The sequence below is a fragment of the Capra hircus genome (genome assembly GCF_001704415.2).
Source record: "Capra hircus breed San Clemente chromosome X unlocalized genomic scaffold, ASM170441v1, whole genome shotgun sequence".
NCBI lineage: Eukaryota > Metazoa > Chordata > Mammalia > Artiodactyla > Bovidae > Capra > Capra hircus.
This window is the reverse complement of record NW_017189517.1, coordinates 7393104-7414439: the sequence shown is the minus strand read 5'-3', so window position 1 is coordinate 7414439 and position 21336 is coordinate 7393104. Positions and strand designations below refer to the sequence as shown.

At 37.8% G+C, this 21336-nt stretch overlaps 1 protein-coding gene across 5 annotated transcripts in view; it reads right to left on the bottom strand.

Moving 5' to 3' along the window:
- The window catches only part of ATP11C (ATPase phospholipid transporting 11C), a 170427-nt gene that overhangs the window by 60500 nt on the left and 88591 nt on the right, over positions 1-21336 (bottom strand). For all 5 annotated transcript variants that reach the window (XM_018044206.1, XM_018044203.1, XM_018044204.1 and 2 more), the window contains exons 6-12: positions 11003-11131; positions 9044-9147; positions 6558-6608; positions 5515-5579; positions 5084-5165; positions 4036-4186; positions 3249-3446 (exon numbers count right to left, since the gene is read on the bottom strand). In XM_018044206.1, coding sequence (XP_017899695.1) covers positions 3249-3446; positions 4036-4186; positions 5084-5165; positions 5515-5579; positions 6558-6608; positions 9044-9147; positions 11003-11131 — 780 coding nt within the window. The remainder of the gene's footprint in view (positions 1-3248; positions 3447-4035; positions 4187-5083; positions 5166-5514; positions 5580-6557; positions 6609-9043; positions 9148-11002; positions 11132-21336) is intronic.

Genomic DNA, 21336 nt, shown 5'->3' with positions numbered 1-21336 from the left:
GATCTGTCTACAATTAATCTCAAAGGTATAGGCCAACAAAGTATACCGTGATAGAGGGATTATCAAACTGTAGTCTGCAGCACACTCAGTTGGAGGGTGCTTGTTAACTCAAATCACTGGGCTCTACCCTCAGAGTTCCTGACTCAGTAGGTCTTGGGGTGGGGCTAGATAATGTGCACTTCTAATCAGTTCCCAGGTGATGCTGATGCTGCTGTTCCTGAGCTCATGCTCTGAGAACCAATGATCTAATATATGCACTATACTAAGGACAAGAGGAGGAGAAGATCGGCTGTTATTAAAGAGTATCCTCATACTTATAGGAGAGACAGGGCTGACGAGTGAGAGGCTACTGCCTGCCTCCGATTCTCATCAGCCTCCTCCTCTTTAGTGGTAGGTTTGAGCTGGTTGCAGACCCTCTCTATCAGCAAGCAAGCTCAAAGTCATCAATTTATGGACAGAAAGCCTAAAGTGAGATAGCTGCTCAAGAATGGAGAGAGCCCTAAGATAAAGGCTGAACACATGAAATCATCTAGTTTATAGGTCAAAATTGGTCAAAATATTTTTTATCGTTTAACTTAATGAAGACCTTCTACTGGAGTCATGGCTCTAACACCCAGTAACTTTGTGACCTTGGAAAAACTCCCATCTCTCTGAACATTAAACATTAGCCTTAAATAATCAAAGCTGCTTCACGAGACTGTAAAGATTACTAAATATGCTTGCAAGCTCTAAGTTGTTACATAGATGTTGACTGTCATTGCTGCTGACCTGATCAAAATCATAGTACTGAACTCTTTCCATCATTTCATAGTCCCTATAATTTTTCTGATAATCATCACATTGCTACAGTTAGGGTACGATAAGTGAATTTCTTCAACTATATGGTGAACAACTCAAGGTTTTCTTGTTTACTTTGTAACAGTAGCCCCCAGTACCAAGAACGTATCTTAGATAACACAGAACTTTAGTGCACAACCACTAGATTGAATTACTGGAATCAGAGTATATACTCTGGCATACTGCTGGGCATAGCTGAGAGACTGAGAGGGCATATGAAAAAACAGGCTATCCCCACAATTTTTTAAAGGTTAAAACCATTTGGTTGTCTAAAGGACAGATGTCTAATCATAAAAGACCCCATTCTATTCCAATTGAACTGAGCAGTCTACTTCTTTTTGCTTTTCAAGTCAAAGACGAACAGTGTTCTAAACATATCTTCCTATTTTCTTTTAATACCAATGTGGGTCACTTTGAAAGAGGTTAAGCAAGTGTTTGCAATGGTACTGATGGAAATTGACACTGCTCTTAAGTAAAATAAAAGTCCTATAGATTTTAAACTATGACTCATCAAAGAGGAAACTGGTTACACTTGATTTTGTGTGTACTGGTCCACTAAATGCAAAATGAAATCATTTTAAGACTTCTTTGCATTTTAATTTAGGTTGTTTCTATACATACAAGCTGATGTAAGTTGGTATGATGGTAAGTTGTTTTTATACTGTACAAATGAAAGTGGTGGTCTGGTTATTACCTTAGTTAGTTGGTTAAATGACAATCATACCCAAAAAAGCAGGTTTTAGTGGGGAAAAGAAGTGGTGGCTAAAATGAAAACTGGTTTGTTCTCACTGATCAGATTTATTATTAATAGATCATTATCCAAAGCTCTATTTTACTTTCTGAAGTATGAATAAGTCTAGATGATAGGAACAAAACCACATCCTCATAGATAAGATGGAATCTGATGAGGTGGAGATTTGGCCTGGATATCCTGCCTGTCTCTCATGAGAATTAGGTGCCACATGTGGAAAGATGGCTGTTCTATTTGCAGCAGCTGGGGACTTGCCATGTTCACCCTTGGGTAGGTTAATCCATGCAGTCAGGCACTGAATCTAGAACAGGCAGATCAGCTGTCAGGGAAAAGTTCACCAGAGGTGGCTTATAACTCATTTTTCCCCCATGCAAAAGAGTTGCAGAGTAATGCCTTTCACTGGGACTAGAGCAGTTCTACCAGGCTGTCCCTGGATGAAAAGTTCTGGTTTACAAAGGCTAAGGTCAGCTGTGGTCACTGAAGTGACCTAGAAAAGAAACTTCTGGGAACAATATATAAGGGAAAGGCATTTGCCTGTTCATGGCTTATTCTATCCTCTGTGACTCAGTGTCTCTGTGGGAGGCAGATGCCACCCTCTGGGATCCTGGAGTCCTAGAGTCAGGTCTCAACATAATGGTATCTGGAGAATCCTTTCAGCCTTGTGAGTAGTTGTCAAGAGGATACTCTAGTTTAGGCAAAGGTTGTGTAAAGAACAGAAATAGAGAGTGGGGGTAGTGGGAGACTGAATTCAGGAGCAGAGTTTTGAGGTATAGGTGCAAATCTGTACTGTTTAAAACAACTGTGAGGCCCTGTTTCAGCCACACAGTTCCATTAACTGATTCTGCATCTCCTAGCCCCAGAAATGACATTTCCACAGCCTTGACATTCTAAATATAAAGAGAAGTAAATGCAAGCCCAAACACTCCCCTCGGCTTGTGAAAATCATTATGTGACACAGTAAATTCAGATAAAGGCAAAAACTTTCTCAAAACTAGTCAGAAAAGAACCCAAGAAGTCAACACTTGAAGAATTACAGCTAGGCTGCAGCCTAGCATTTGAAAACAACCTAGGTTAGCAAGAAGGTCAAAGCTTGGACTACACTGGTACATGAAGCAAAAGGCATTTAGTGGAGTGCATGCCCTCACATCTTCCCTTCATTTAAATTCTTGCACAGAATAAACAACTCTGCTTTCTAGGTCTATATTCCATCTGATCAGAAATGTCCAAGAAAATGTACCAAGAAAATGTCCATAGGACAACTCTGGTCAATTTGGTTTATGGAAGAAAATGTATTTATAAAATAGCTTTATTAACACTACCTCATATTCTATCCCTAAATGATTATAGATGGTGATGAAGACTACTTGTTTCCTGTTTCAAAGCAATAACCCATAATCAACACCACCAACAGGTTGAGTTTTAAAGAGAATTTCTGTAACATTCAAATGTAATACATAAATCGGGTCTTTCTCAAAAATGCCAGCAAAAACTGACACTATAGTTGAAATAACATCGCTTGCCTTCATTACATGCCTGCATAAAGAAATTTTTATTGAGTTACATTTCCAAATGTGAAATGGTCACAAACACTGGTGATCCAGACTACAATAAAAGCAATTTTCACTATGTTACCTTATTTTAAGTAAAAATGAGTTCTTACCTGACCAAGTTCTTCATTAAGGTCTGATGTGTTAACCAGGGCTCCTTCATTAATTTCTTCATCATAGAAGTCGTTATCCCATGAAATGAAGAAGGAGCCCAAGAATTTTTGCATTTCTACTGTGACATACATGGAGACAGGAATGATAAAGTTGAATAGAACCATAAATGACAGGAAGTCGGTGAACATTTTCAAAACCTAAAAAAAGGGGAATAGTTCATGATAATTAAACACACAGTTCCATCAAGCAAGTGTAATATAAACTTTCTATCTTTTAATTTCAATGCTGAAAGCACTGCTCTTGCTATAGAAAAGAAACTTCCCAATGACACTATATCATTGGTCAACATTATTATCATAGCATGTGAAAACATGTAAAATACCCTGAATTTTGTCACTTTTGTTTAGTGAACGTACCTTGACTTAACACTTATTACTTCCTTAAGGTCTCTGCTTCTCCCACCCTCAGATATGAATGTAGGATCAAAGTTTTCATGTAGGCATCCTTTATGTTTCTATCATGATATATCACAAGCTCATAACGTATCAACATGCCAGACCTTTTGACCCAGTTGCCTAAAACTCTTAACCTAAGAGTTAAAAACAAGGATATATGCCTAGGGTTAAGAAAAAAATCCTAGAATGTCTTAAAGTTAATGGCTTGGGGCTACCATACAACCAAGAGAAATCCCTAATACCAAGGTATCATTATCTGAGCAGTATTTCAATAAAGGGTGCCCCTGTCACAATGTACTAGGGTTACAATTTTCAGCATAAAACAAATTACCTTCCAAGTTTCCCGTTCTTTCTGGGTCTTTTGGTTATACCAAGGTTCATCATTATATGGGGTACTTTGCCAAACATACTTTAGAGTAGTGCATATTGCAGCTTTGGTCAGTAAGATAAATAAATACACAATCAGGAAAGCGTTAATAGATCTGAAAAATAAGATATTATGAATTTAAAAACCATTAAAATACTGAAGATATCAACCAGGTATAGACTAAATTGTTCAGTTTTCTAAAGCTTCTCCTATGTACAACGTGTAACCATAGTACAGGCCTGAATGGGTGGACCTCAGTTATCACTGCTAAAGCATTACTCTTGACTGGTAAAATGGAAAAGTCACTCCTAACCGTAATCCAAAGTGCAATGGCTGATTAGCTCAACACACCTTTAGTAAGGATCCTATAAAGTGACAGAACATACACACCATTACCTACTCAACCCTTATAAAAGGAGTAGATTGTTTCCAAACCTGAATCCTAAAGGTTTGGAATAGTGGGTAGAGGAGCAAATGTGAAATAGTCAAGCTTAGTGCAGATTCTTTAATCCCAAAGTAGAGCTATGAAGAGGGTGTTACTGATATACTGCATGTCCATGGCAATAGGAGAGTGAGGTCTGTGCCAGTACAAATGGCTTTGAAGGTGTGTCAAGTACCACACAATTATTTGCAAGGAGACTATTATCTGTGTTGCACCAACTCCTTACATATAGCAACTAGAGGACCCCAAACCATTAACCGTCAGCAAAAGAGAATAAATTTTACCTAAACTCTGCCCATGAATAGCTAAGTGAGCTTAGGTAAATCACTTATCATCTTTAAGACTATTTCTCTATCTGTAAAGTGGTCAGACTAATAGGAATTACTCCAAGTTGCCTAGAGGATTAAACCAAATCAGCCATACAAAACAGTGAGCACAGTTTCTGGAACAAAAGAAGTGCTTAAAATGGTAATGCACAATTTATGTTGTTTTTTCATACTGTTGATATTTGGAAATACTGAGAGGTAACAATTTCAGTTCAATAACAAAGAAATTGTGAGGCACACTAACTTTTCAACAGCAGAACGTTTCTGAGATTTCCCTTGGTAGTTCAATGCCATTTTGGTTTCCATTCCAGTGTAAACAGCAACTCCTAAGGAATAACAATACAATGAAAATTAGGTTACAAATGAGACTGCCAACCCAACTCCCCACCCAGTTGGATCTACCAACTTTTTCAATCTACAAAAATTGGAATTATAAACTCTCTTCTATTTACCAGTTAATAATCATTTACAGTATACTTTCATAGTATAATTTTAATCAACATAGTTTGTCATATTTCAAGTTAGCTTACCATCTTATAAATTCCCAACACGTAAAAAGAGACTTAGACTAAATGGAATTAAATGCCATGTTCAATTTTTTTTACTGCACTATTTATGAACATTTAGGTATTAAAAGGCCTATTTCTAGTAAGTATATCTTAAAAAAACGTTCACCATATATCTTCTTGGTATTTTTTAGTGTAGCTCCTTTCAACAAGAGATTTTCAGGTCCCAAAGACCTAAACAAAAAATGAACACAACTTACTCAAAGAGTCCAACTAATAGCACCATCAACTTTGGGGACATAGTTTGCTCTCACACACATCTATTTTCAAAAGATTCAGGATGCATCTGTCTACTTATATGCTTACTAACACAGGATGAGTTGAAAAATCCTCCCCTCTGAAGTTACTTAGGGTACAGCACAGATAAAAGCACACAGTACAGGAGATGCCAGCCACACACAGAGGTAAAGACATGCACAGAGGTGAAAGGACTATGAGTCATGAAAAGCAAGATAACAGCAGCAGCAAGAAACAGAAAGAAAAAGTGACTGTAAAAGACTGGAAAAGGAAATGTAAAGGAAGGAGACACGGTGCTGTATTTATAGAGCGCGAACCCGCCTTTGAGGGGGGATCACTGAGCTCCTGGTGGTTAACTTCCTTCTGAGCACTGGCTATAAAGGCCAAGTGGAAAAGTTAAAATAACTGACTGGATGATCGAAGAGGGGAAAAAAACATCCCTTTTTATATGAATTGTTTCATTACCAACTATTAAGCCTTTCATTTTACATAAGTCCAGCTAATTCTCCCAGCATTTTGTCTACCATCTAGCCCCTAAATTATTCTCCCTCAAACACTGCTTTCCAGATATACTTCCAATATGGTCAGGCACTTCACAAGCAAGGACAATCAATAGAGTGCATAGAACATATTTGGGAATAGTGGTCAAAGAAGTCTGGAGTTCTACAATTTTAGAAACCCTCATCATCACTTCCAACACCACCCTCTCCCAGGACACATACACTCTGAGTCGCTGCCACTACAACCCTACCAATCACAAGGTGAGCTATTTAAGACCCATCAGTGGCTAGTTACTCCATATTTATTCACTTTTCCCCATCCCTTTCTATAAAAGAAAGTATTTAGCTATTTTAATGGGCTTAAAAGAGAAACATCCCTCCCCTAAAGGACAGATTAAAGGAATTATAAACTAACCTGGCAACAGCTTCAAGACTATTACTATAGATATTGATTCGGCCAACAAACCTGCAAAAAGAATATAATAGCACATGTGTCTTCTATATCTAGATAAAATCTATTTACCCCAAATATGGGAATGAATCGAAATACAAATAATGCAAAAAGAGATAAGACAATAAACTACGAAAGCCTATTGTCTTAATTTTAAAAGAAAAAGCTAAGTTGAACCAATATGGTATGTAACATTTTCATCTCATTTAACGCATGTAAGAATTAAAGATTTTAAAGTTTAAAAAAAAATAAAAAATTAAAAAAAAAAATAAAAAAATAAAAGATGAAAAAATAATAATAAAATATTATGGATTATAAGAATGTAAACAAAGATTCTAAGTTGATTTTCAAGATCTACGTGGCACCATGCATGCACACAATACCCCACTCATCTATACTTCATATAAATAATTGGCTTCTATTTTACATTCATGTGAAGAAAGGTTTCTGCTGCTAAACCATCTTTCAAAACCATGAGTTCAGTAATTCTTTCACTTGAGCATGCATCAGAATTACTGAAGGGCTTCTTAAACCATAGATTTCTAGGCCCCATCCCCAGGCTTTTGGTTTAGGTAAGAATTTGAATCTCCATTTCCCACAAGTTTCTGGTGATGTGCATGCTGTTGGCCTGAGATCATCCTTTGAGAAACAGCCATTAGGGAACACTTGATTGATTACCATCTTGGAAATTTCCAAGCTGTGTCTTGCAGCTGATCTGAATACTGAGCTTGATCTGATCAAGTGATCAGATATATGGCTATGCACGTGGTAATCTACATTTCTGAAAAATATGGTAAAAAGCTCTAAATCCTTACTAAGAATGTTATGAGTATTTTATAATGTACATTATGATTTTTTCAGAAAAACTGAACTATTATTATGAAATACACAAAATATGAATGTCTGCATTCATTCAACATGTATTAACTGCACCATTACTATGCTTCCTAATAAGCAAGAAAAATGTGTTCCTTGCACCAAATAACATAATCAGGCAATTACATTGTAAGTGATGATTATTAGGGTGGTGGAGGTATCAGGCTGGCCAAAAAATTTGAGTTTTTCTGTATGATGTTGCAGGAAAACTTCCAATGACCTTTTTGGCCAATCCAATAGAAGGTATTCTGAAGTCACATACCAAGGGTACTCAATCTGTTAGAGACATTAGGAATAACCTTCCCTCACTAAAAATCTCCTTCATATTTAAGGTAACTGAAAAATTTAGGAGTTACCCTATAAATATGTAAGGATCTATATTATTCTCTAACTCACAAAATCAGTCACTCTCCTTTCTGTGATTCCATGTTTCCTGAAGGCAGCAAACAGCTATTTTGCTCTGTGATCCTAAGTTCCTACTATCAAGGTGGATACAGAAGAAGGGAAAAAATAAAGAAGGAATGATAGGAAGGAGGGAGGGTATAATTCTTATAGAAGTATGAGAACTTTCTTTTTCCACTACTGGGCATTGTTGTAAGCCACATCCCACTATTTGGTCCCCTTTTATGATCAACAGCGTTCATTAACAAGATGAGTACCATGGGTGATGGATGCCATCTGTAATGGCAGAACAGAATATAATTAATTGGCTCACTTGGCCATAAACCCATTTTTCTACCCTCATTAATACCATGCTCTAAAGAACCAAACTAATCAGCAGTCTTAAAAATCAAATGCCTTCCTTGGTGGTCCAGTGCCTAAAACTCTATGCTCCCAATGCAGGGGACCTGGGTTCAATCCTGGGTTGGGGAACTAGATCCCACATGCCTCAACTGAGACCCGGCACAGCCAAATGTGTTGTGCTGTGCTATGCTAGTCACTCAGTCATGTCCGACTGTTTAGCCAAATAAATAAATGGTATAAAAAAAAAATCAAATGCCAAATTTTTGACAACCCACAATGACTGTTAATCAGCAACTCTGCTCCAGAAAGCCTAGGTGTAGCAAAACAGAGGAAATCACACCATTTCACTGCTCCCTCAACTTAGCCGTTTACTTTGGACAAGAAACAGCCTATATACAATACTTAGTTCATCATGATCCTCATAAAAAAGGATGGAGTGCCTACTAATTGCATGGTCCCACATTTCCTTCTCTCTTTACTGTTGGATGACACATAAAGCGTTTTATTTTTGTTTTAATTAACTCTGTCTAATGCACGAGTTTGATAGCTCACGCTTATGGGATTACATAATCTTAAAATGTGATGGACAGCCATGTCTACAAATAACAATAATAAAAGAAAAACCACAAGTGAGATGCCTGAGCCCACAATAATTTATCTTAGGCTGGTAGTGAACAAGGCTGATTTGATTCATTTGCCTGCCAGAAGGAAGGAACAGCTCATAAAAACACAAATGAAAGGAGGCTGGTAAGTGGTGGGTATTTCAATACTGATGGCAAAGGGAAGCAAAGCCATCAGACAGCAGTAAAATGAAACCAGGTAATTCTTACTTGTAGAGGTCAGATTGAGGCTGTTCACATTCAATTGCTGCTCTGAGGTTATCAATGGATTCGACTGTACGCAGTTCAATGGTATCACGTACCGCATAATGCGTCTAGAAGAAAGCAGAAGAAAAAACAAAAACAGCCCCCCAAAAAAAGAAAAAAAATTATAATCATACACCCACCTGATTTCAGGAACACTGTGTTTTTAGTAAGAGGCTTTGGGAGAATAATACGAATACATCTCCAACTAGATAAACTTTATGGTATTATTCTTAAAATATATTACAATAATTAGACAGTGAACTCTGCTGTGAAGGGATTTCAAAGATAATGAGAAAACTAAAAGCTTTTCTTGATACTGACAGCAGAGAAAATTCCATTTGCACCATGCATATAATTAACTGAAAACCCCATGAAAAATTTAAAGCACTTTTCTTCCCTCCTATTTATAGAACTGAGACCTATTATTATGCTCACCATTGTATATGGTGAAGTTAACATACAAATAAGAATTGATGTATGGCAAAAACCAATACAATATTGTAAAGTAATTAACCTCCAATTAAAATAAATAAATTTATATTAAAAAAAATTGAATCACCCTTTTGGTCATAAGAATACTAACATTTTGCTAACAGAAAGAAAAAAATCATCAATAGCTCCCATTACACAAACAGCAAAATTAATGATCTTGAAAATGCTTCAAGTAGCTACAATTCATGTGAGGAGCAGAGACATGATGTATCTTGCTTTAGTCAGACAGTTAGAATATTTACTAGGGTATATTATGTACTTACTTGATTGACCCAGAACTCAAGGCAGGTTCTAATGAATCCTTTTATAAATCATCAAAGAAGGGCTGACACAAAGACTACACTACTTATGCTGAAGGAAAGCTGTTGCATGATCTCTGGAGAATATTATGGAACTGCCTGAGCTATATTTAAAAGTATCTCCTGACGTTGTAACCTATGTACTTTTAGCTGATTTGATCAGATAAACTTAAGTGGCAAATGAAACCACTTGAAAGTTAAGTTTTCTTCTTCTAAACAACTTTGTCCCTTATTAGGAAATCTTGAGGTAGATTTCTCAATTTTCACCTTGACATTCCCTTAAATATAACTTTGTTTTCAAATAGTTGAAATGGGACTAGTTCATCACCATGCCCCTGAAGTGGTAACAAAACTAGTTATCAAACAGGCATTTAAGTTCCTTTACCACACACTGAGTCCTGGTTCTCAAGTTCAGATAGCATAAACAAGTGCAGGAAAGCCCTCAAGAAGATACACAGAGGTGAGCACATACAGGGTAAAGGCAGCAGCACATACAGGGTAAATCTTCATGCCCTGTGGAACTCTGGATGATAGACAAGAACTGACTGTGCCAGAAAGTACCAGGGAAGTCAGTTATCCTCCAGTTTGAACAAATTTACTCACACATTTTTAATTCTTCCTAGTTGCAATAAAGCAAATATTTGCCAAACTATACCCTAAGGTATTTTTAAAAAGTAATCAAGCCAATAGCTTAGATTTTCAAAATGCCAGGAATAAACATTTTTTAAAAGAGGATATTCATCACTTTAAAAACAAAAATAGATCAAACTTAAGAGTACATTAGATGAAGGTGAGAGTACCTTCAGATGTAGTTATTTTCATAGCTATATAGTTTCAGCCTAAGAGCACTTTCATTTTAAAAGCCTAAATACAATGTGGAATGGGTTAATGTCAATATGAAATGTAAACAGTGCTATAAGAATGTGGTGGCTTTAATCTGGGGTGTGGATTTCCTCACCCAACACCACCCTTTCCCCCAAAGCTGAGTATTTGCTTAGAAGTTTCAAAGACAGTTACATAAACACTGTCTTCAAATACAAAATTTCCACAAATAGGAAAAAATAAGGTAAAAAATTAGGGGCAGTGGGACGGAATATTGCATGATTACCTATCCTTAGCTGAGAATGTTTACCTTGCAATTGGATTCCCCATCAAGACTGGCTGTGGTAACATAACAGGTTCCATCAACTGTGCAGGATGACAGAAGAATAAGATCACAGGGAAAGGTTTCATCTGCCTGTACTTCTACTATATCACCGACCTAGTACAGAAAGAAAAATAAATATCAATGTTCTTTTTTTTTTAAACTTTATTTTACTTTACAATACTGTATTGGTTTTGCCTTACATCAACAGTATCAATGTTCTTAATTCCAATCAAAGCATTTATTATACTTCCAACTAAACTCAAAACAGTAGCAAAAGACCTTTCCCCATCTAAGGCTTAGAATGTCTCAGCATCCTATACCATGCGAAAGGTGACGACAGAATATTACTCAACATTCAGAATCCTCTTTAAGGTCACAAGGACTTACAATGCTTTCAGATTACCTGAGTATTGAACTTTAATCTCTGATACATGATTTTATTACCCAGGGACTCTTTTGCTCTCTGATGTTTTCAGCACTGGTGTTTGATAAGAGAATGACCATTATCATTTCATGACTGAATCAAGAAAATCTATACATTTTCATTTGAGTACTTCAAAAATACTGGGCAGCTGCACTCCCACTCTGCACAGGACAAATATTTCTAAATGCTTTGTGGTAATAGCTATTAGTGTCAGGTGACAGTTCTCTCTTCAGTGCTCAGAAAATCTCACTTAATTATAGAGGCATTAGGTCATTTTCCAATAATTCATCTGCTATCAGTTAGTGCCCAAAGCTCAAGTAGAGAAAAAACCTGACAGAAGAAACCATGAACGATTTCTAGTGCATAATTTAATAATATACGAAATCAATCATGATTAAAACACAGATCTTTACAACTTGATTTTATGTCCCAGCTCTGCCACTTAACTATATGACCTTGGATTAAGTGTCTTTGATGACTACAACTACCTCATAGGATTGGTTTTGAGTATGAAATGAGGATACAAGTAAAGTGGTTTGCAAAGTACCTGGCACAAAGTTACCATCTGATAGTTGTTTATTAAATTATTACTAATATCCTGCAACTACTTTACTTCGAACTTATGAATAGTCATAAAGCTTTTTGGAAGGATGTAAGAAATTATCCAACCCAGTCCATTCCAACATTTTCCATGCCCTGGCACACATAGAAAATGATAAATTAACACTTTTTTTTTTTTTACAGCACTCCATAGATAAAGGGAGGAGGCTGCTAGTGTGAAAGAAGACAACCCACTTTAGGGAGTCAATATCTAGCTTACCAGCTTGGACACACTGGTTATAAAACATGGAACTAATAAATGACATACCTGCCTTCCAATTGCTACATAATTTGGCAGATAAATATGAGGGTTTCAAGATTTATTCAGAAACGATTTTATTTTATTTGCCAATTTTAATCAGTAGCCACAAACAACAACATCAATAATGAAATTAATTTGTAAATAATATTTTATTCTCTTGGATCTTTCCTTCTTCACATCCGTAAATACTTACAGTGCTTACATCATAATCTATGCTTAAATACACAGAAGCAAAATAACAAACAAAATCCTAAAGCATCTCAGATGAAGGAAACACTCATTTAAAGGATGGAAGATGATTCCCAGGCTCTGATAAATATAAACCACAATTTCTTCTACAACACTGACAATCAGCTCAGATATGAAAAGGTCTCTGCACCTGGAGTACAAGTTAAGGCTGGTAAGATGGACTGGGGCCAGACCACAAAAGGTCTGACAGGTCAGGTTCAGGTGTTGAGGCCTCATCCTGAAGCCAAGGGGGGACCGAAAAAGGACTTTTAAAGAAAGGGAACAACATGGTTCAGTTAGACAATCAACTCTAGGGTTGTTTCCACTTAACTTGTACAAAGTCAACAAGAGAACCTCACCATCCATTATGACAAACATTAGAAAAAGTCAGATAATCAAAAGAATTGTAAGTTTTTTGGATTCATCAGAGAGTTGAGGTTGCAAGGCAGCCAAGTTAACTGAATTTCAAAGGGCAAAAAGTCCCTCTGAAGAGAGGCAGGAGAAACTGACTCTTTCACAATTAACAAAGCACAGAAGGAAGAGATGGCTGTCATAAAAGTGCACAGGAAGAAAATAACTAGATTTTCAACCAACTGTAAAAGGCTTGGGAGGGGCCAACATGACAGTTTCAAATCTCTGCAAGCCTCAGAGAAAATAGGAGACCATAAGCACACATCAGTTCTTCTCTCTGGGTATCCACTAGGTGCTCACGAGAAAGGTACAGGTTTGACTGAGTGCTGTGGAGGAAAATGCTGCAAAATATGCTGCAACTGCAGACCCTTCTCTCATAGGGTGCAAAAGCCATCTGTGCCTAAGAGCAAGGCAAGAAACCCTCCCTGGCAGGGTCTCAGGGACACGTAACTACTGCTAGTGGAGAGGTAGAACAAAGCCATCTGCTGCTGGGGATGGACAGGAAACACCCTCACATTGAGGACCTGGTACTAATAAAAGGCAAAGTTCAGCTGCCAAGGGAGGTTGGGATGGAGATCAGGGAAGAGTGCTAAAAGTTCTACCCTGAGGCAAAGGTGCATAAAGGCTGCCTAATAATGAGACAGAGTAGGAGAATCAAGAAACCACTCTGATCCCATCAGGAACCCTGCAAAGAATAACAACAAGAAAGCACAATTTACCACTGCGGGAGGAGAAAGGGCATATAGAGAGGCATCCACTGTGTCTCAGGAATACAGGACCTGCTGAAAGCAGATAGTGGAATAGGAACACTGAGAAAACCCCTGTGGCAGCCCAGATGTGCAGGAATTTAGAGTCCAGGGAGGTACTGAAAGCATCAACATCTACAGCAAAATCCAAAGCCAGCCAACTCCTGACCAGACTGACTCAATCCCCAATACTGATGGACTGGCTGACAAAAGGTATGACCACTGCAGACCAGAAATACAGGTTACCTGCCTCGATCTCTAGCATTCTTTTCCATGTACTGTCCAGAATTCAATTAAACACATGAGATGCACAAAACCAAGAGAAAAATGACCTATCATCAGATTTTAGAAAATCAGTTTCATGAGTAAAATACCGATATATTTACTGGAGGGACTTTCTGGTTGTCCAGTGGTTAAGACTGAATTCCTAGTGCAGGGGGCATGGGTTCGACCACTGGTTGAGGTACTGAGATCCCTCATGCCGCGACCAAAAAAAAAAAAAAAAGTTTAAGTATTTACTGGAAAATACAGATAACATACATGTGCAGATGAAGAATTTGGGCATCAAGATGGGAACTTAAAAAAAAAAGCATATAGAAAAGTGAGAAATTACAAGCATGGCATGAGAGATCAAGATTTCCTTCAATGGGCTTATCAGCTTATGACAAAAGAAATCTGAAAACTGAAGAAACTTCCAATATTTCCAATGCCAAAACCCACACTCTTTTCCTTATAAATAACTATGCTTTTCCACTGGAATTCCTCAAGGCCTGTTGCTCTTCTCTATGTTTTACATCAGTTCAGTTCAGTTGCTCAGTCGTGTCTGATTCTTTGCGACCCCATGGACTGGAGCATGCCAGGCCTCCTTGTCCATCACCAACTCCCGGAGTTTACTCAAACTCACGTCCATTGAGTCAGTGATGCCATCCAACCATCTCATCCTTCTCCTCCCGCCTTCAATCTTTCCCAGCATTCAGGGTCTTTTCAAATGAGTCAGTTCTTCACATCAGGGAGCCAAAGTATTGGAGCTTCAGCTTCAACATCAGTCCTTCCAATGAACACCCAGGACTGATTTCCTTTAGGATGGATTGGTTGGATCTCCTTACAGTCCAAGAGACTCTCAAGAGTCTTCTCCAATACCACAGTTCAAAATCATCAATTCTTTGGTGTTCAGCTTTCTTTATAGTCCAACTCTCACATCCACACATGACTACTGGAAAAACCATAGCTTTGACTAAATGGACCTTTGTTGGCAAAATAATGTCTCTGCTTTTTAATATGTTGTCTAGGTTGGTCATAACTTTCCTTTCAAGGAGCAAGCGTCTTTTAATTTCATGGCTGCAATCACCATCTGCAGTGATTTTGGAGTCCCCCCAAATAAAATCTGTCACTGTTTTCACTGTTTTCCCATCTATTTGCCATGAAGTGATGGGACCAGATGTCATGATCTTAGTTTTCTGAATGTTGAGTTTTAAGCCAACTTTCTCACTCTTCTTTTTCACTTTTATCAAGGGGCTCTTTAGTTCTTGTTTGCTTTCTGCCATAAGGGTGGTGTCATCTGCATATCTGAGGTTATTGATATTTCTCCTGGCAATCTTGATTCTAGCTAGTGCTCCATCATGTTTTACATGATTCCATCCAAATTTCTATTTCTACCTAAAACATCTCCTCTGAGCTCCAGGCTTGACAATTCCATCTGGCTATCTAATAGGAATCTCAAAATGAACATGGCCCAAACCTATTCTTTTCCCAGTCCTTTCCAAGTTATTTAATAGCACCAGCATTTTGTTTAACAGCACTACCTAATACAACTAGTTGCTCAGGGCAAAATCAAGGAGGCTATGTTTATTCTTTATTCTTTTTTGCTCTTTTTCTCACTCTCTCCATGGAATACATCAGTAAGTCCAGATTTTATCTACAATAAATATCTTGAATGGATCCATTTATCTTGATCACGCAATAGGAGGGACAAAATTGTGCTTATGAGCATGGACACCACACCCAGACTTCCTTCAATTAAAATCCCAGCTTTCCCACTTATAAGTTATGGACAAGTTTCTTAACCTCCCTATGCCTCAGTTTCATCATCAGTAAAGAGGAGATAACAAAAGTACCTATTTCATAGGACTGTTATAAAGTAAGGATTAATGAATTAACAGAATGTAGAAGGGAGTGCCTGGCATATTTATCTAACATATAAATGTTAACAAATATTTCTATTTTTATTGTTATTATCTCTTTTGCTATCACCCTATATAAGCTTATATTTTGCTTATACTACAGCAATAACCACCTAACAGGTTTCCCTCATTCTAATTTTGCTCATGCCTCTACTTTGCTTGGGCTTTCCATGTGGCACTATGATAAAGAATCAGCCTACCAATGAAAGAGACATGGGTTGGATCCCTGGGTCAGGAAGATCCCCTGGAAGAGGACATGGCAACCCACTCCAGTATTCATGCCTGGAGAATTCCGTGGACAGAGGAACATGGATGGCTACAGTCCTTAGGGTTGCAAAAGAGTCGGACACAACTTAGCAACTGGGCACACACTAACTACTTTGCTTAATCTTCAAAGTTGCCTTTTTCAAAAGAGTAAGATCAAGTCACTCCCCAGCTTTGAAACCCTTTAAAAAATACCCAGCGCACTGAGGATACAGAACAAGTCACTCTCCTGTTCAACAACAGTACCCACAATCCCCGGCCAAGCAATCACTTGGATACTTTTAGTTTGTAGGCATCTCTTTATAACACAAATTGTAGGCGTCTGCCTACAATGCAGGAGACCTGGGTTCAGTTCCTGGGTTGGGAAGATCTCCTGGAGAAAGAAATGGCAACCCACTCCAGTATTCTTGCCTTGAAAATCCCATGGGCCGAGGAGCCTGGTAGGCTACAGACCATGGGGTCACAAAGAGTCAGACAAAACTGAATGACTTCACGTTTCTCACGTTATAACACAAATACTCCAGAAAGGGCTCAATCAAGCAGCATTTCACACAGCAGCAATGTAATATAACTGAGATTATACCCGGCTGAGGTCAGCCAAAGATAAGTAGCCTAGTGAGAAAAGGTGGAAGATGGGGGTCCTTCTAAGGCATTGGGGGTGACAGCAAAAACAGAAAGAGGAAATGAGAGAAAAGGAGAGAAAAGTGGGAGACTTTATTTGCTTTGCAATTTTACTTCATAACCTGGGAGCAACAGATTTCATACTATGAATCATTTATGCTGCCTTTGGTTCTTATGTGAACAAAAAGCTGAGTTTCTACTAATGGTTTGGAAACGTCAGATCCTAACCACTCCAGTTCATCACAAGGCCCTCCCTTCTGGGATGCGGAAAATAGAAAAAAGAGTGGGAGAAATACAGTTTATGTTAAACTTGGGTAACTCTCCCAGTCTGTGGCCTTCCTCCCATCATTACTATAAGAAGGTGTGAGATGGTTTACTTATTGCTGGGGATATGGAGAACTTTAAGCTTGAAATTCTGGGTATTAAGTAAATAATTCAGTGGTGATAATAACTGATAAAACAATAGAGAGGAGAGTATCATTTTGTATGAACTCATACCACAGCCCTGAACAATTCTGCTCCACACATCTTCCCTTGCTCTGAAGAATTTGATTTCCATTAACTTTCATGTTTTAATTCATATAAAAACATTATTTTAATGATAACACAAAATTGACAATTTCGGAAGATTAACACAATTGGCAGATTAACATAATTGGCAAACCCTTAGCTACAACAACAACAACAAAAAAAAGACTCAAACATCTAAAAAAAGAGGAAATCACAACTGTCGTCAGAGAAATAAAAATTTTATGATTATATGAGACTACTACAATTACATGCCAATCAATAAGTACCTAGAAACATATAACCTACCAAAGCTGGAACACTGAGAAATAAAGAAATCTGAGCAGATCCAAAACTAGTGAGAAGACTGAAGTAGGAATCAAAAATCTCACCCAAAAGATAAACCCAGGATTAGATGACTTCACTGGAGAATGCTACCCAGCATTTGAAGAAGAAATAACAATCCTTCCTAATCCTTATAAAGAATCAAAGAGGTAGGAACACCTTCAAACTTATTCTGAGCCTAGCGTTACCCTGATACTATCACCAGAAAGACACCACAAGAAAACTACATACCAATTTTCTCAACAAATAATGATACCAAAAAAAAAAAATCTTAAAATACTAACAAATCAAAAATCAGTAACATTAAAATGATCATGCTCTATGACCAAATGAAATTTATTATTGGGATCCAAGAATATATATGAAAATCAATCAATATAACGCAGCATATAAACAATGTGTTGCATGAACATCTCAGTTAATGCAGAAAAGACATTTAGCATAATTCAACACTCTTTCATGATAAAAATATTTAATAAAATAGGAAGAGAAGTAAATGATCACAACCTAATAAAAGTCTACAGATAATATCACACTAAATAGGCAAAGATTAAAACCTTTATCTCTAAGATCAGAAACAAAGCAAGGATGTCCACTCCAGAACTATTATCAATCATTGTACTAGAAGTTCTGGATAGAACAATTAGACAAGAAACAAAAAGGGTATACAAATTGGGAACGAAGTAAAATTATCCTAATTTGCCGATGACATGATATTGTATGTAAAAAAAACTCTAAAAATTCCACCAAAAATGTTAGAACAAATTAATTCAGCAAAGTTGCAGGAACTAAAATTAACACTCAAAAATTAGATGCATGCCTATACATTAACAATGACCAGTCCAAAAAGGAAATCAAGAAAACACTATCATTTATAATAGCATCAAAAATGATAAAACACTTAGGAACAAACTTAAAGAAGTTAAAGAGTTGCACACTGATAGTTACAAAAGCACTGCTAAAAGAAATCAAAGAATACAAAACAAATGGAAACATATTTCAAGTTCATAGATTAAAACACTTAATACTGTTAAAATGTGTATACCATCCAAAGTGATCTACAGACTCAGTGGACTTCCTATCAAAATACCAATGTCATTTGTTTCAGAAATAGGAAAAAAAAAAAAAAAACCCTGACACTCATATGAAATCTCAAGGGACCATGAGATCTTGGAAAGATCTTCAAAAATTGTCTTGAAAAGAAGAAACGAACTTGGAGGTCTTATATTCCCAAATTTCTCCAAACATACTACAAAGCAACAGTAATTAAGACTGGCATAAGGGAAGATACGTAAGACAATGAATTGAAAGCCTAAAAAATAAACTCTTTGCACATAAGGTCAAATGACGTTCAACAAGTGTACCAAGACTATTCAATAGGGAATGAGAATTTCTTCAACAAACAGCTTTGGGAAAACTGGTATCTACTTATAAAAGTACTGATAGAATTGGATTCTCACCTTAGATCATATACAAAAATTAACACGAAAAGAATGAAAGATCTAAATGTCAGACTTGATTCTATCAGACTCCTAGAAGAATATGGAGAAAAAGCTTCAGGACATCGGACTTGGCAATGACTTCTTGGATATGACACCAAAAGCACAGGATAAAAATCAAAATTAGAAAATGAGAATACATGATCAAAGAAAAGAATAGTGAAAAGGCAACCTATAGAATAAGAGAAAATATTTGCCAATCATATAGCTGACGAGGAGTTAACATCCAGAATATATAATGAATTATCATGACTCAATAACAAAAAAATACCCCAATTAAAAATTGGGTCAAGGACTTGCTTCCCTGGTGGATCAGACAGTAAAGGGTCTGCCCACAATGCAGGAGACCTGGGTTCGATCCCTGGGTAAGGAAGATTCCCTGGAGAAGCAAAGGGCAAACCACTCCAGAATTCTTGCCTGGAAAATTCCATGGACAGAGGAGTCTGGTGGGCTATAGTCCAGGGGGACACAAAGAGTCAGACACGACTGAGTGATTAACACTTAACACAAGGACTTGAACAGACATTTCTCAAAAGAAAATACACAACAGTCAATAGGCACATGAAATGATGCTAAACATCACCAATCATTCAGTTCAGTTCAGTTCAGTCACTCAGTCAAGTCCGACTCTTTGCGACCCCATGAATCACAGCACGCCAGGCCTCCCTGTCCATCACCAACTCCCGGAGTTCACTCAGACTCACGTCCATCGAGTCAGTGATGCTATCCAGCCATCTCATCCTCAGTCGTCCCCTTCTCCTCCTGCCCCCAATCCTTCCCAGCATCAGTCTTTTCCAACGAGTCAACTCTTCGCATGAAGTGGCCAAAGTACTGGAGTTTCAGCTTTAGCATCATTCCTTCCAAAGAAATCCCAGGGTTGATCTCCTTCAGAATGGACTGGTTGGATCTCCTTGCAATCCAAGGGACTCTCAAGAGTCTTCTCCAACACCACAGTTCAAAAGCATCAATTCTTCAGCGCTCAGCCTTCTTCACAGTCCAACTCTCACATCCATACATGACCACAGGAAAAACCATAGCCTTGACTAGATGAACCTGAGTCAGCAAAGTAATGTCTCTGCTTTTGAATATGCTATCTAGGTTGGTCATAACTTTCCTTCCAAGGAGTAAGCGTCTTTTAATTTCATGGCTGCAGTCACCATCTGCAGTGATTTTGGAGCCCAAAAAAATAAAGTCTGACACTGCTTCCACTGTTTCCCCATCTATTTCCCATAAAGTTATGGGACCGGATGCCATGATCTTCATTTTCTGAATGTTGAGCTTTAAGCCGACTTTTTCACTCTCCTCTTTCACTTTCATCAAGAGGCTTTTTAGCTCCTCTTCACTTTCTGCCATAAGAGTGGTGTCATCTGCATATCTGAGGTTATTGATATTTCTCCCGGCAATCTTGATTCCAGCTTGTGTTTCTTCCAGTCCAGCGTTTCTCATGATGTACTCTGCATAGAAGTTCAATAGGCAGGGTGACAATATACAGCCTTGACGCACTCCTTTTCCTATTTGGAACGAGTCTGTTGTTCCATGTCCAGTTCTACTGTTGCTTCCTGACCTGCATACAGATTTCTCAAGAGGCAGGTCAGATGGTCTGCTATTCCCATCTCTCTCAGAATTTTCCACAGTTTATTGTGATCCACACAGTCAAAGGCTTTGGCATAGTCAATAAAGCAGAAATAGATGTTATCCTGGAACTCTCTTGCTTTTTCGATGATCCAGCAGATGTTGGCAATTTGATCTCTGGTTCCTCTGCCTTTTCTAAAACCAGCTTGAACATCTGGAAGTTCACGGTTCACATATTGTTGAAGCCTGGCTTGGAGAATTTTGAGCATGACTTTACTAGCGTGTGAGATGAGTGCAACTGTTCAGTAGTTTAAGCATTCTTTGGCATTGCCTTTCTTTGGGATTGGAATGAAAACTGACCTTTTCCAGTCCTGTGGCCACTGCTCAGTTTTCCAAATTTGCTGGCATATTCACAGCATCATATTTCAGGATTTGAAATAGCTCCACTGGAATTCCATCACCTCCACTAGCTTTGTTTGTAGTGATGCTTTCTAAGGCCCACTTGACTTCAAATTCCAAGATGTCTGGCTCTAGATGGGTGATCACACCATCGTGATTATCCGGGTCATGAAGATCTTTCTGTATAGTTCTTCTGTGTATTCTTGCCACCTCTTCTTAATATCTTCTGCTTCTGTTAGGTCCATAGCATTTCTGTCCTTT